This window comes from Macaca thibetana, chromosome 16 (genome assembly GCF_024542745.1).
Source record: "Macaca thibetana thibetana isolate TM-01 chromosome 16, ASM2454274v1, whole genome shotgun sequence".
Classification (NCBI taxonomy): domain Eukaryota; kingdom Metazoa; phylum Chordata; class Mammalia; order Primates; family Cercopithecidae; genus Macaca; species Macaca thibetana.
The window spans coordinates 73,581,228-73,598,014 of NC_065593.1; the positions used below are offsets into that span (position 1 = coordinate 73,581,228).

Here is a 16,787-nt window from a genome sequence, read left to right on the forward strand (position 1 = left end):
TCGATCTCCTGACCTCATGATCTGCCCACCTCGGCCTCCCAAAGTGCTGGGATTACAGGCGTGAGCCACCATGCCTGGACGGTTTAATTATATCTTTATAAATTGCCAATTGCCCCACCTTGATTTTTTTCATCAGGCATGTCTTGGCTACTTTTGCCCCATTTTTGTTTATATACATTTTATGAGGTCATTATAAGTTTTACAAAAACCCTGTTGGAATTCTGGTTTGGATCACATTTAATTGCTAGATCAACTTAAGAACTGACATTTTTTGCAACATTGAGACTGTCCAAAATGGATTCTACTGTCTATTTTCTTTTCAGTCTTTAGCCCTAATCTTTTGATAAAGCTTATTTGCTCTATAAAGGTCTAGGGTATCATTTTGTCAGTTTATCTAGAATTGTGCAGTATATTAGAAATTATATCTTTGTAAACTCTTCTCCTAGATGATTTTTACTCATTTCAGAAATGGAGTTGATTTTTTTTAATGTAAAAAAAAATTTAAATTTGTATGGGAGCATAGTAGGTATGTATATTTATGAGGTAAATGAGATATTTTGATAACAGGCATATGATACATAATGACATCAGGATAAATGGGATATCTGTCATCTCAAACATTGATCCTTTATTTGTGTTACAAACAATCCAATTACACTCTTACAGTTATTTAAAAATGTTCAATAAATTACTCTTGACTGTATCACTCTATCGTGCTATCAAATACTAGATCTTATTCATTCTAACTATATTTTTGTACCCATTAGCCAGGCGCAGTGGCTCACACCTGTAATCCCAACACTTTGGGAGGCTGAGCAGGAGAATCACCTAAACCTGGGAGGCGGAGGTTGCAGTGAGCAGAGATTGCGCCACTGCATTCCAGCCTGGCAATGAGCCACTGTGCCTGGCCGGTTTTTCATACTTGTAGTTTTTTTCTTACTTACAGTTTTTTGGTAAGTTCCAGGTAAGTTCCATTTATCAAATTAAGAATGTCTCTATTTTGTCAGGATATTTAAAAAAATCATGAATGGTTGTGGAATTTTTGAATTTTTTTTTTTTTGAGATAGAGTCTCGCTCTGTCGCCCAGGCTGGAGTGCAGTGGCGCGATCTCGGCTCACTGCAAGCTCCGCCTCCCGGGTTCACGCCATTCTCCTGCCTCAGCCTCCTGAGTAGCTGGGACTACAGGGGCCCGCCACCACGCCTGGCTAATTTTTTTGCATATTTAGTATATACAGGGTTTCACCGTGTTAACCAGGATGGTCTAGCTCTCCTGACCTTGTGGTCTGCCTGCCTCGGCCTCCCAAAGTGCTGGGATTGCAGGCGTGAGCCCCGGCGCCCAGCCTCTTTCTTGTACAACTCTTAATTTAGTCTTCATTTCTTGGATGATTTTTGTGTTACTGTTCCATATTTTTTTTTCCTGAATCTAGTCACCTCCTATTTAAGATCTTTCTATTTTTGTCTTTATTTTGATTTGTAGTATTTTTATGCCTGAAGTTATTTAAAAGTTATATTTGAATATGTGTTGTCCTAGTGGTGGTGGAACAAAAATATTATGAAGTATTGACATGTAGGGGAGTGTCCTACTTTAAGTGGGTTGCACAAAAACCCTGATGTATGAGAGTGGGGAGACATGGGAATGAAAAGGAAGGCTGTATTACTGTTTTCCTGTATTTATAGCTTTTTTAAAAAGTGTTTTCTTCTGCTGGCAGGTCTTGATTTTGATTTTTCTATTTTATATAGTAAGTTTTTATGGATATTGGATTCTTTTTCTGTTCATGATTATCTATTAGATTTTTCTGAACAAGTAATAGCCAGTGACCGTGTGGGAAGTGGTAGTGGGTGGCTTACTTTATTTCTTGGTGGCAGTCCCTTGTAGTCCCAGCTACTTGGGAGGCTGAGGCAGGAGAATGGTATAAACCCGAGAGGCAGAGCTTGCAGTGAGCCCAGATCACACCACTGCACTCCAGCCTGGGCGACAGAGCGAGACTCCATCTCAAAATAATTAATTAATTAGTTAATCTTAAAAAAAAAGAGTTGTACAAGAGAAAAAAGGTAACTATAGTGACAGTTTATTACTTTATTTCCTCCTCTGCTACACTGAAGTTTAATTTCTTTAACAAATGGTGCCTTTTGTGGTTGTTAGCCTGGCTTGTCTTCTTTTTTTTTGAGATGGAGTTTTGCTCTTGTCACCCAGGCTGGAGTGCAGTGGCATGATCTCAGCTCACTACAACCTCCGCCTCCTGGGTTCAAGAGATCCTCCTGCTTCAGCCTCCTGAATAGCTGAGATTACAGTCACCTGCCACTACACCCTGCTAAGTTTTATATTTTTATTAGAGACAGGGTTTCACCATGTTGGCCAGGCTGATCTTGAACTCCTGACCTCAGGTAATCTGCCTGCCTTGGCCTCCTGAAATGCTGGGATTATAGGCGAGAGCCACAGAGCCCGTCCATGGCTTGTCTTCTTTTGATTCGTTGATTCTGTCTTGTTTCTGTAGGGCCCTTATCTTCAGCTGCTTTTTTCTTTCCATTTATCATGAACAACCTTCCTTCAAAGGTGCTTCTCTCTACCTCAGAAGTGATTCCTTCCTAGAACTGCCTTTCTGGTTTCTTCGTAGTTTCCAAGCTCCTCCTTTTGTGCCCATCTCTGGCACTTTGAGCCATTAAGTTTTTTTGTGTGGCCTGCTTAAGGTAGGCCACTCTTCTTTGACAGGTCATTGTTTGATGATATTTAGTTCCACCACTACTAGGACCCTGAGGTACTTTCTCTTTTTCCCCCGTGCTACCACTCTGGTTTGGCTCAGGATCTAATTCTGCTGATTTGGTATCTTTATTTAGCCACCTACGTGTTAATCCAGGGATTTGTATTCTCTTTCTCCTTTTTATGATGTAGTCATGGATGATGGGCATTTTTATTTGGTCTCTTTATCAATCTGTATGGGTCTTTGAAGGATGGGGAGAGACATTTAAATTCATACAGTTGCCGTTACCTTTTAGAAACTGGCGTTCACATGAAGGAAAATTGTTTTGTGTATTTCCTTTAATCTAGATGCTAAAATAATTACACTTTATATCCTGTCTATTGCTATACTCTTTTTAAGTTTTACTTGATTACATTCTATTATGTTATGACTTCTATATTTTTTGATTAATTGATTCTTCATTCACCCTTATCTTTATTGTCAAATTGGGTGTGGATTGTTCATTTTCAAGAATTATTAGCCATAATAAACAATTTGGGGAGCTTTTTGAAAACACAATGCGATTTTGGAGAAGTAGAATCCAGTAATTTATATTTGAAATGTTTATCATTTGATCCTCATAGTACACTCCAGGATGTTGAAAGAAAAACCTTAAAGAAATTAAACTGAACAGAGTTTAGTGAGCAAAGAATGATTCATGGATCAGGCAGCCCCTGAATCATAATAGGTTCAGAGAAGCTGCAGCACTACTGGATGATTGAAGATTTATGGACAGAAGAAGGATAGTGACGTACAAAAAATGGAAGCGAGGTACAGAAACAGCAGGATTGGTTACAGCTCTGCTTTTGCCTTATTTGAATCTGGTTTGAACAATTGATTGCCTTTGGCCAAAACTCAGTGAGTGGCACAAGAGTAAGCTGTAGTCTGTTTACACATCCAGTTAGGTTACAGTTCACCATGTATGGAGAAATTAGGCTGAATTAAAAATATGTGAGGAGGCAGCTTTAGGTTAATCTTAATTTAACAAGGGTAAGAACCGCTACCCTAGGTTGAAGCGATGGTTAGTGTTCATGTACTTTGTGAGATTATCCATGTAGTAATTTGTGGGTTTGTGATATGAAGAAATTAGACTTTCATGGTAATGATTTTTAATTATTACTTTATTTGTGAGTGAAATAGTAGAGATAACTATCAGTGTGTCTACTTTATCATATAGTATATTCATGCAATAAATACTTTATTGAAAGGCTACTATACATTAGATATTGTGCTAGGTACCAGAGATACAGAACTGAGAAGACGTCATCCCTGTACTCCTTCTGTTCAAAGAGAGAGATGTGGAGACATACTGATAAACACTGAAAGTATTACATAAGGGCTATGAGAGAGTGGGCATGGGAGTAGCTCCTACTTTAGGAGCTGATAAGAAGGTGGAATCAGGTACAGGTTACTCCTTTCTCTCCTCGTGTTTCTTCCTTCTTTCCGAAGAAATATTCATTGGGTGCTGAGTTGGGTGTTAGGGATAGAGTGGTGAACAGGGCAGTCATGGTCTCTGCTTTCAGAGTCCACACTGTTTCGAAACAGGGAGATGCCAGATTTTAAAAGGGAACCAGCATCCAGGGTTACTACTGGAGTGGTAGGAACTAAGTTTCCTGGGGGAGATGATTTTTAAACTGTAAGTCTTGAGTAAGTTAACCATGTGTAGAAGTTGGGGGAATGATCTTACAGGTTGCAAAAACTCAGACATGGGAGACAGTATAGTGCTTTTAAGTTAAAACAAATTGTCTGGTGTCCTGGGAATGTGGGGTATGGTGGAGATAGATGAATCTGAAAGGGAGATTTAGGGAGAGTCATAAAGGAATTTTGTGTTCTCTTTGCTATTGGAAAGGTATGTTTAAGGATTCATATACCAAATACGTCTGGGAGTGCAGTGATTAAATTGAGACTCTAAGAACAAATAGGTATGTGCTTATAGGGTTTGGAGGGCTGGGCAGAGAAATTCAGAGGTGGACAGGCATGAGAACATCTGCCATGTTCTGGTAATATAAGTCATTGTGGATCCTGGGAGCATAAAATGTGAGGTGAAGGGTAATGGAAGATGAGAGTGGGCAGTTAGGCAGTGAGAGGATCATGTAGGTTCATTTTGGCATGCAAAGGAGTTTATGTTTTATATTTTATTTGTAGGGAACCACTAAAAATGTATCATACAATACCCATTCTAAAAATGAATTAAATATTAAGAAATCTAGAAAATGTTTCATATGGCAACTTAATTCTATATTTTATTAAATAATAATTAAAACTCCAAAATTAATAAATCCTTATTTTGTTTTATTTTTAAATTTTCAGATAGAAAATCCTCGATATCTGAGACAGAAGCCTATCCCAGTTTCTCTGGTATGTGAGAAATCCATTGGACATTTTCTAGGGGCAGGTATTTTAAAATAAACTAATCACCAAGTTATTTATAGAAAATAATGCAGATCTACATTAGGAAAGATAATTGAATTTTATCACTTGGAAGTGATTTTTTCCTGCAATGTTAGTACTATTTTGGTATGGGCCACAGGCAATTTAGGAGTTTTCTTTGGGATTAAGGATAAACCAGATCTCAAAACGTATTAAATAACTCCTGTTCATTCAGCAGATGACACCAAAATTCAGCCTGAGAAAATCCAGCAGTTTCCATGATGATCATTTTCTCTCTCGAATACGTGAGAAAGAGGTAGGATTGAGATATTGCTGATAAACCCAATTGATAATATAGTTTTAGTATTTTATATAATCTAGGTTTTCAGGTTTTAGTTAAAATAATGGTATATTCTAGGAAGAGGTTGCATTTGAAACAAATATGAAACGTGATGCATGGTAGGCAGGGTTTGTCTTTCTGTTTTGTCTTTTGTTTTTTGTTTTTTTCTAGAGATAGAGTCTCTCTTTTGCCCGGCTGGAGTGCAGTGGTACGATCAGAGCTCACTGGGATCAAGCAGTCCTCCCATTTCAGCCTCCTGAGTAGCCAGGACTATAGCTGTGCCACCATGTCCAGCTAATTAAATTTTTTTTTGGTAGAGATGGGATCTTACTGTTTTTCCCAGGCTGGTCTTGAGCTGTTGGCCTCAAGCGATCCTCCTGCCTTGACTTCTCAAAGCATTAGGATTACAGGCATGAGCCACCACACGTGGACAAAATTGTATGTGTACAACGTGATGTTTTCAAATATGTACACATTGTCAAATGGCTAAATTGAGCTTGATACATGAATTACCTCACAGACTTATCATTTTTTTTGTAATGAGAATACTTAAAATGTACTCATAGTGATTTTTGAAATACAATCCATTGTTATTAACTAAAGTTGCTATGCTGTACAATAGATCTCTAGAACTGATCTCTCTCATCTGACTTAAATTTTGTATCCTTTGACCAGTATCTCCCAACTCCACTGCTTGTCGCCTGGCCTCATAACCACCATTTTTCTACTTTTGTGAGTTCACGTTTTTTGGAATCCACATATAAGTGAGATCATGTGGTATTTGCCTTTCTGTGCCTGGCTTATTTCACTTAACATAGTGTTCTCTAGGTTCATCCATGTTGTACTAAATGAAAAGATTTCCTTCTTTTTGAAAACTGAATAACATTTCATTGTGTACGTGTGTGTATGTGTGTGTGTATATATCACATTTTCTTCATTTATTTGTTGATGGACACTTTATATTGATTCTATATCTTGGCTATTGCTGCAATGAACATTGGGATGCAGATAGCTCTTCAATATACCGATTTCATTTTCTTTGGATTTATGCCTAATAGTGAGATTGCTGGATCATATATTTCTATTTTTAATTTTTCAAGGAACCTTCATGTTGTTTTTCTATAATAGCTGCACTGATTTACATTACTGCTAACACTGGGCAAGGGTTCTCTTTTCTCCACATCCCCTCTAATACTGATCTTTTTTCTTTTTGGGCTGCTGGGGCGCCAATATCCAATTCCTAGCTAGGAACCTTAGTCTGTAGGGGCTGGTCTGGCTGTTTTTGTTGATAGCCCTTCTAATAGGTGTGACATGATATCTCAATATTGTTTTAATCAGCATTTCTCTGATGATTAGGAATGTTGGGCAGTTTTTCATATATCTGGTGGCTATTTGCATGTCTTCTTTTGAGAAATGTCTCTTCAGATCCTTTGCCCATTTTAAAATCAGGTTATTAGTGTTCTTACCATTGAGTTTTTTGAGTTCCATACATATTTTGGATATTAACCCCTTATTCAATATAGGGCTTGCAAATATTTTTCTCATTGTGTAGGCTGTCTTTTTACTCTGTTGATTGTTTACATCTTTTTATATTGTATAGAAAGAAATTATTGTGGCTACGATATTTAAACAATATATTATCTTCATACTAAAGATATAAGTCATTTCCACAACATTATATTATTAGAGTATTCTGTATTTGACTGTTTACTTACTGTTACTGGTGAGTTTTATCCTTTTATACGTATTTTTTTGTTATTCATTAGTGTCTTCTTCTTTAAGCATCAAGATTTCACTTGAGCATTTTTGTAAGACAAGTCTAGTGGTCATGAACTCCCTAAGGCTTTTTTGTGTCTTGGTACATTTTTATCTTTTCTTTATTTCTCAAAGACTGCTTTGCCACTCACAATATTCTTGGTTGGCAGTTATTGTCTTTCAGTACTTGGAATATGTCATCTTACTCTTTTCTGGCCTGTAAGATTTCCTCCATGAAATCCACTGCTAGTCTTATTGGAAGTCTCTTGTATATAACTTGCTTTTCTCTTGATATTTTCAGAATCCTCCATTTGTTCTTTATATTTGACAGTTTGATTGTAACATGCCTTGGTATAATCTTGCTTGAATTAAATCTGATTGGAGACTTTTGACCTTTTTGTACCAGGATATATATATCTTTCCCTCAATTTGGAAAGTTTTTAGCTATTATTTCTTTAAATAAACTTTCTATACCTTTGTCTCTTTTTTTCTTCTTTAGCTCCTATGACTTGAATATTTGTTCTTTTGATCCTATCCCATATGTCCCGTAAACTTTCTTCATTCCTTTCCAGTCTTCTTCCTTTTTCTTCTCTGACTGCGTATTTTCTAATAACCTGTATATTTGAGTTTACAGAATTTTTTTGTTTTGCTTGATCAATTTGGTTGTGAATGCTTTCTGTTATATTTTTCTTTTCATTCATTTTTCAGCTCCAGAATTTGATTTTTAAAAAAATTTCTCTGTTAAATTTCTCATTTTGTACACTTACTGTTTTTCTGATTTCATTAAATTATTTCTCTGTATTTTCTTGAAGCTACTGAGCTTCCTTAAAACCATTAGTGTGAATTATTTATCAGGCAGTTTGTATATTTTCATTTCTTTGGGGTCAGCTATTGGGAGATTATTTTCTTTTGCTGGGGTATGTCTCCTTGTTTTTTTATGTTGCTTGTTGCATTATGTTGGTGTCTGCACATTTGAAGAAGTAGAAAATTACTATAGTCTTTGTAGACTGGCTTCATTTGAGAAAGCCAGTCACTATTCAGCCTGTCCAGAGATTCTGGGCAGGCTGTTTGGCCTATTGGTAGGCTCTCTCCTACAATCCTCAGGCAGAGTCAGAAAGTGGGTGGGCCTGGTATCTTGGTCCTCATGTTGAGCTTGGAGCCTGGATCCACTGGGTAGATGTGTTGTTTTGGTCCATGGGAGTGAGCTTGGAGTCTGGGTTTGCATGGTAAGCCTGAAATCTGTATCCACTAGGGCTAGCCTGAAACCTGGATCCACAAGGGCTGACCTGGTTCTAGGGTGGGTTTAAGCCAGAATCTGCAGGGGCCAGACAGGTTCTGGGATGGGCCTGGTTCTTTGGTTCACTGGGACAGACCTGGGGCCTGAGTGTGCAGGGGTGGGCCTGGGTCATGATTCTGTAGGGATGGACCTGGAACCTTAGTTTCTGAGGGCTGGCTTGGCACCAGAGTTTATTGGGATGAGCCTGGACCCTGGGTCTGTCAGTCAGGCCTGGACCCTGAGTCCCCTGGAATGTGGGACCACAGGGGTTAATATGGATACTGGGGCCCCAGCGGCCAGCCTGGGATCTGGGCCACAGGTGTTGACTGGGAGGTTGGGTGGGTCTAAAGCATGGGATTGTGTTGGCTGATCTGGCTCTGAATCCTGGGTTATGCTTGGAGCCTGGGGCCAGATGGGCTGGCCTGTCATTGGGTATGTCTGGAACCTATATTCACATGGGCCAGCATGGAGGCTGAGTCTGTGGGTGCTGGCCTGATGACTAGGGATTCTGGGGGCTCGCCTGGTTCCTGGGTAGGCCTGAAACCTGAAGTTGTTGGGGCCAGCGTTGTGCTGTGAATAGTCTGGAGCACAAGGTCGCTGGGCCTGCCTGGCAATGTGGTGAGTCCAGAGACTGAGTCTGCTGGGCTGGCTTTGGAACCTGGGACTGTGGGATCTTGCATTGTGCCAAGTTAGGCCTAGAGGTTCAGTCTGTGGGTACTGGCGTGGAGTCTTGGGTTTTGGGAGCTGACCTGGAGCCTGGGGCTACAGAGGCTAGCCAGGAACCTTAGTCTGTAGGGGCTGGTCTGGCTCTGGGGTGGAGCTGAAGCTTAGGCTGCTGGGGTCAGTCTAGCACTAGGGTTGGTTTGGATGCTGTGGCTGCTGGGATCAGCATGGGGTGGGGTGGACCCAGGGACTAAATCTACTGGGCCAGTCTGGAACCTGGGGCTGTGAGATTTTCCTTGTACCAGGGTGGATTTGCAGGGTCAGTCCTGGGGTACTGGCTGGGAGTCTAGGGCTGATGAGTCCTGCCTGGTCCTGCGTTTTACTGGGACTGACCTGGCATTGGGGTCTGAGTTAAGTCTAGTGCTCACCTTTCTTTCCTCCTCCCAAGTGGAGGGTCTCTCCAGGCTTTACTGTCTGGAGTTGGGGGAGGGGTGATGTGAGTATTTTAAAATCTGCAGCCTTGGACTGCAGAGTAAAACTGTCCTTTCTACATTCTGTGTTATGTCTTTTCCTATTTTGTGCTATATTTCACCTTGTTTGCTTAGCTCTTATGAAGGTATTTTTGTGCATGTTTGTGTTCAAATTGATTTTTCTGTGGAGGGACAAGGGCTTGAAAGTCCTAGTCTGCCATCTTGCTGACATGAGACTCAGGGTTTTCTTTCATGTGTAATCTTGGTGTTAAAAAAACTGTTGTAATAAAAGCAAATGACATTTTAAAAAGCAAATTTGGGAGTAATATTTCTGATACTCAGACATACCTTCCTTTGAGCTCTTGTTTTGAATTTCTTTTTCTAAAAATTGTCATTCATTAATTATAAAAATCATTTTGAGTCATTCCCAACTATTTTTCCTTTTAATTATATTTTGTATTAATTCTTACTATTGAGGCTGCTTACCATAAAATAATTAAACGAACTGAAAGGAAGTGGTCACTTGAAAATTTTGTTGATGACAACTGGGGGCAGGAGTCAGCATACCAATGCCACCCACATATGTTTTCAAAGAAAAAACATTTGAAGCTATCATGCATTGCATCAGAAATTCATTTTTAAATGTGTTTGACTTTATTTTTCGAAATCCTTATGTTTTTGTTTTTCTTTTGGGCATAGTATTAAAATATTTGAGGCATCATTGAGAAGTTTGCATTTAATCATAAACTTATTCCATATATTAAAATATATTCACTGTACATTTTTCTAAAATAATCCTTTGTGCAATTACATAATTGTTTCTGACTTATTTTGAAGATTTTTTTATCATATTTTTCTCCATTGTACAATATTTAAAAGTATCTGCTGATTTGCCCCTGTGTAAAAACTATGTTAGTTTCATCTATCTTTTAAATTAGCATGTCTGATTATAAAAGAAAGTATATAGATTTTTATTAAAGACACTTTGGGAAATAGAGACATATGTAAGGAGGGAAATAAAATCACCTATAGAATCAACACCTAGAAATAAAAAATACTGGTAATATATTCTATGTTTTCTTCTTCTTTTCTCTATGTGTTCTATAAACATATGTTTTTCTTTAGAAAATTGGTATGGCCAGGCATGGTGGTTCACGCCTGTAATCCCAGCACTTTAGGAGGCCGAGGCGGGCGGCTCACCAGGTCCGGAAATCGAGACCATCCTGGCTAACATGGTGAAACCCCGTCTCTACTAAAAAAACACAAAAAATTACTCGGGCTTGGTGGCGGGTACCTGTAGTCCCAGCTACTCAGGAAGCTGAGGCAGGAGAATGGCGTGAACCTGGGAGGCGGAGCTTGCAGTGAGCCGAGATTGCTCCACTGCACTCTAGCCTGGGTGACAGAGCGAGACTCCGTCTCAAAAAAAATATAAAATCCTATGTCTACTTGTTTAAATCCCTTTTATTCAACATTCAATTGTCGGTATGAGGATGAATGCTCTTCTGTTTTGAAGTTTGTTAGAGCCTTACATGTCCCTATAAAATAACTCTTGTGCATGTTCTCATCTAAAAATGTCTTTATTGTTGCTGGGTAATATTTTTAAAACCATAAATAGTATTCTTTTAAGTGAGTCAACTTTATTTAAAATTAAATATTAGCTCTCAAGTATTTAATCATCACTTTCTCAACTCATTCTTCAGAGATAATTATTGCTGAAAATTTAATGTGTATTCTCTTTAAAATTCTTAGGATTACTTCATTCTTAAGTAAAATTAGATCATATACTACATATAGACCATTTCATTGCTTTTTTTTGAGACTGAGTCTTGCTCTGTCACCCAGGCTGAAGTACAGTGGCATAATTTCAGCTCACTGTAACCTCCGCCTCCCAGATTCAAGTGATTCTCCTTCCTCAGCCTCCTGAGTAGCTGGGATTACAGGTGTGCGCCACCATGCCCGGCTATTTTTTGTATTTTTAGTAGAGACACGGTTTCACCATGTTGCTCAGGCTGGTCTCAAGCTCCTGACCTTATGATCCGCCTGCCTAGGCCTCCCAAAGTGTTGGGATTATAGGCGTGAGCCACCGTGCCTGGCCTATTTCATTGCTTTTTGACTGACATATATATTCTGATGATTTTTTTCCATATCAGAAATATCACCCCATTGTTATTCATAATTGCATAAATTTTATTTTACTGATATGTCACATTTTATTAAGCTATTGATGCATATAGGCCGTTTAGAGTATTTTTCTATAACAAATGGTATTTCAAGAATACCCCTGTCCATATCTTTGTGTATTATGTATCTTTTCTTGCAGAATAAATTATGTGAAATGGAATAGCTCAGTCACAGGGTGGCACATTTACATTTTAGATTGACATTGACAAGTTGTCCTTAAAATAAGGTTATGTCTGCGTAGGGCTGCAGGCATGGGAGTGCATGGAGTGTTGGCTAGTGGATATAGAGTTTCTTTTCAGGGTGATTAAAATGTTCTAAAATTAGATTGTGCTAATGGTTGTATAACTCTCTGATATATTAAAAATCTTTGATTTGTATTGTTTAAATGTTTGAATTTTATGATATATAAATTATATTTCAATAGAACTGTTGAAAAGGGTTATGTCTATTTAAGTAAACATTAATGGTATAGAGAGTCTCTTTTTCCATTTTGTTATCAATGCTGGAGCAATTTGCATGTTAAAGTATCACTTCTTTTTTATATGTCTTTCAAGTATTTTTCTCTGTAAATGTCTTGATTTGTGCTACTTTTTAGTGTAGAGAAGGTTTCTTCTATTTTTAACTTTTTAAAATTAATTTTGAATTTTTGTGAGTACATAGTAGGTGTATATATTTGTGGGTTACATGAGATATTTTGATACAGGCCTGCGATGCATAATATTCACATCAGGATAAACGGGGTATCCATCATCTGAGGCATTTATCCTTTGTGTTACAAACAATCTATACTCGTTTAGTTATTTTAAAATGTACAATTAAATTATTTTTTGACTATAGTCACCTTATTGTTCCAGCAAATTATAGGTTTTCTTCATTCTTTCTACTTTTTATATCCATTAACCATCCCAACTCCCCCGCTACCTTCCCACCATGCTTCCCAGCCCTTAATAACCATCATTCTATTCTCTACCTCCATGAGTTCAATTGTTTTTAATTTTTAGCTTCCACAAATAAATGAGAACATAGGAAGTTTGTGTTTCTGTGTTTGGCTTATTTCACTGAATATAATGACTTCCAGTTCTATCCACGTTGTTGCAAATGACAATATCTCATTCTTTGTAATGGCTGAGTAGTACTCCATTGCGTATGTGTACCACATTTTCCTTATCCATTCATCTGCTGATGGATACTTAGCTTGCTTCTAAATCTTCACTATTGTTATTAGTGCTGCAATAAACATGGGAGTGCAAATATCTCTTCAATATACTGATTTTCTTTTTTTAGAGTATATACCTTGGAGTGGGATTGGTGGATTGGTAGTTCTATTTTTATTTTCTTTTGAGGAACGGCCAAACTGTTTTTCATTGTGGTTGTATTAATTTACATTCCCACCAACCCAGTGTGCAAGGGTTCTCTTTTCCACATCATTGCCAGCATTTGTTATTACTTATCTTTTGGATAAAAGGCATTTTGACTGGACTGAAATGATATCTCATGGTAGTTTTGATTTGCATGAGAAGTTTTCTTTTAAATAGTTGCATCTGTCCGCCTTTTCTCTAGGCTTCTGGTTTTTGTATTATGCTTAGAAAAGCCTTTCACCTTCCAACATAACAAAAAATACCTCTTTTTTTGGTCTACTTAAAAATTTTATTTTTCTATTTAAATATTAGATCTCTTTCAGAGGTTTTGCTGTAAATACTGATAATAATCTTTATTGGTCAGTTCTTTTTTTTGTTTTGTTTTGTTTTTGGAGATGGAGTCTCGCTCAGTCGCCCAGGCTGGAGTGTGGAGTGCAGTGGCGCGATCTCGGCTCGCTGCAACCTCCGCCTCCCAGGTTCAAGCAATTCTCCTCCCTTAGACTCCTGAGTAGCTGGGATTACAGCTGCTCGCTGCCACGCCCTGCTTTTTTTTTGTATTTTTAGTAGAGATGGATTTTCACTGTGTTGCCCAGGCTGGTTTCAAACTCCTGAGCTCAGGCAATTCGCCTGCCTTGGCCTCCCCAAGTGCTAGGATTACAGGCATGAGTCACCACGCCTGACCTCATTAGTCAGTTCTTAATGGTATAAAATAAAAATTTAGGAGTTTGAAATACTTATATTAAAGGATCCAGTAAGTCTGGAGATAATTAATTGATACCAATGTTGTACAGATTGTAGAGTTCATCTGTGTCATTGTATTAGTCCATTCTCATGCTGCTAATAAAGACATACCCAAGACCAGGTAATTTATAATGAAAAAGAAGTTTAATGGACTCATAGTTCCATATGGCTGGGAGGCCTCACAATCATGGCGAAAGGCAAAAGAGGAGCAAAGGCACATCTTACATGGTGGTAGGTGAGAGAGCATGTGCAGGAAAACTGCCCTTTATGAAACCATTAGATCTCATGAGACTTACTCACTATCATGAGAACAGCATGAGGAAAATCTGACCTGATGATTCAATTGCCTCTCACTGGGTCCCTCCCATGACACATGGGAATGATGGTAGCTACAGCTCAAGATGATATTTGGGTGAGGACACAGCCAAACCATATCAGTCATGAAGCATTATTATAGTATTTAATTTTGTTGAAGTTTTAGGGAGTCTTAAAATATTTAACTAGCCTTTAGAAATGGAGCTATTTAATAAACTACAACTTCCATTTTAGATTCATAATTGTTCAGAAGATACCTTAGATATTACATGAATAAAATATGTAAAATTACTAATTGAATTAATGCAATTATTTAACCTAATTTACTAATTAATATTAATTTAATATTACTATTAATATCAAATTTTATTGGAGTTAAAGAATTGTAGTGGTTTGTTTTGGTGGCTATAGATACACATATAAAAATTTTTTTATTTTTGAGACAGAGTCTTGCTCTGTCGCCCAGGAGTACAATGGCGCAGTCTTGGCGCACTGCAACCTCTGTCTCCTGGGTTCAAGTGATTCCTGTTCCTCAGCCTCCCAAGTAGCTGGGATTACAGGCACACGCCACCACGTCTGGCTAATTTTTGTATTTTTAGTAGACATAGGTTTCGCCATGTTGGCCAGGCTGGTCTTGAACTCCTGGCCTGAGGTGATCCACCGCCTCAGCGTCCCAAAGTGCTAGGATTACAGGCATGAGCCGCCGCACCTGACCCACATATTAAATATTTTAAGATATTCTTAAAAATTTTTGATTTATTTTGGACATATTTCTCATATGTTATGGGAAAACGTATGTTCAGTGACAGTGATCCTTTATTTTAACTTTAGCCTATCACTCACAAACATACTTGGACTTGCTTGCCTTTGTAATTGCTAACATATTTTCTCTGATATCGACATCACAGAATTGTGTGACAGTGAGCATCATCAAGCAGTGGGTCTTTCTTTCTTTCTTTCTTTTTTTAGTAATCTGAAAAAAGGCTTTTTGACATTATGACATTTGGAAAAGTGTTTCCACTGAAAATGAAAGAAGAGACAACACAACAAGAAGAGGTCAATTTTCAGAGCAACTGTCAGTTTTCAGAGAACAGATGGTAGAAATTGCTCCTTTGGTAAAAGGCAAAGGATTTATACAATCTGAAGAGAAACCAGAGTATAAAATTCCTCTTTTTGTGAAATAAAACAGAAAATTTCCTTTGAACTTTCTTTTCACCCATATTGAATGTTTCCATCTATTGCCTAAAAAGAGATGTTGCTTCTTTCTTACATGCCAAGTAGGCCTTTTTTTTTTTTTTTTTCCTGAGATGGAGTCTCACTCTGTTGCCCAGGCTGGAGTGCAGTGGCACGATCTTGTCTCACCACAACCTCCGCCTCCTGGGTCCATGCCAGTCTCCTGCCTCAGCCTCCCGAGTAGCTGGGACTACAGATGCTCGCCACCATGCCCAGCTAATTTTTGTATTTTTAGTAGAGACTAGGTTTCACCATGTTGGCTAGGCTGGTCTTGAACTCCTGACCTTGTGATCCGCCTGCCTCGGCCTCCCAGAGTGCTGGGATTACAGGCGTGAGCCACCGTGCTTGGAATTAGGCCTTTTTTTTTTTTTTTTTTATATATGCGTCTGTTAGTCAAATGTATAATTTAAATAACTCTAGGATAAAGAAAGCCACAGTTATTAACATAATAAATGAGAGAACAGGTATAGATTTCTTATGAAACATGGCATTCAGATATGCATAATGTCACATAATTTGATAAATAGTTGTACAAAGGAATGCCATTGTAAATGCCACCCAGGCAAGAATTAGGTAATTGCCAATATCCTAAGAAGCCTCCTGTCGACCATTTGTAATCATACTATCTTTCCTAGAAGTAGCCACTATTCTGATTTTTCTGATGATAATTTTCACCTATTTGTTTTTTTAATATTGATTTTAGCATTAATACCTGCATCTTTGAAAATTGAAATATTTTTATTTTACCAGATTTTGAACTTTGTATGAAGAAAACTAAACTTTTTGTTTATTTTTATTTTTTATTTTATTTTATTTTTTCTTTTATTATACTTTAAGTTCTGGGGTACATGTGCAGAACATGCAGGTTTGTTACATAGGTATACACGTGCCATGGTGGTTTGCTGTACTCATCAACCCGTCATCTACATTAGGTGTTTCTCCTAATGCTATCCCTCCCCTCGCCCCCACCCCCCGACACGCCCCGTTGTGTGATGTTCCTCTCCCTGTGTCCATGTGTTCTCATTGTTCAACTCCCACTTATGAATAAGAACATGCAGTGTTTGGTTTTCTGTCCTTGTGTTAGTTTGCTGAGAAAGATGGTTTCTAGCTCATCCATGTCCCTGCAAAGGACATGAATTTATCCTTTTTTATGGCTGCATAGTTTTCCATGGTGTATATGTGCCACATTTTCTTTATCCAGTCTATCATTGATGGGCATTTGGGTTGGTTCTAAGTCTTTGCTGTTGTGAACAGTGCTGCAATAAATGTATGTGTTCATGTGTCTTTATAGTAGAATGATTTATAATCCTTTGGGTATATACCCAGTAATGGAAATGCTGGGTCAAA

General features: G+C 38.1%; 1 protein-coding gene across 15 annotated transcripts in view; it reads left to right on the forward strand.

Moving 5' to 3' along the window:
* CEP112 (centrosomal protein 112) overlaps positions 1–16,787 on the forward strand; it is a 537,631-nt gene that overhangs the window by 74,160 nt on the left and 446,684 nt on the right. For 7 of the 15 annotated variants that reach the window (XM_050762401.1, XM_050762392.1, XM_050762395.1 and 4 more), the window contains 2 exons: positions 5,049–5,096; positions 5,344–5,424. The exons of 3 other annotated variants lie outside the window; for them this stretch is intronic. In XM_050762401.1, coding sequence (XP_050618358.1) covers positions 5,049–5,096; positions 5,344–5,424 — 129 coding nt within the window. The remainder of the gene's footprint in view (positions 1–5,048; positions 5,097–5,343; positions 5,425–16,787) is intronic. 5 more of the 15 variants (XM_050762393.1, XM_050762390.1, XM_050762394.1 and 2 more) reach the window with 1 other exon arrangement.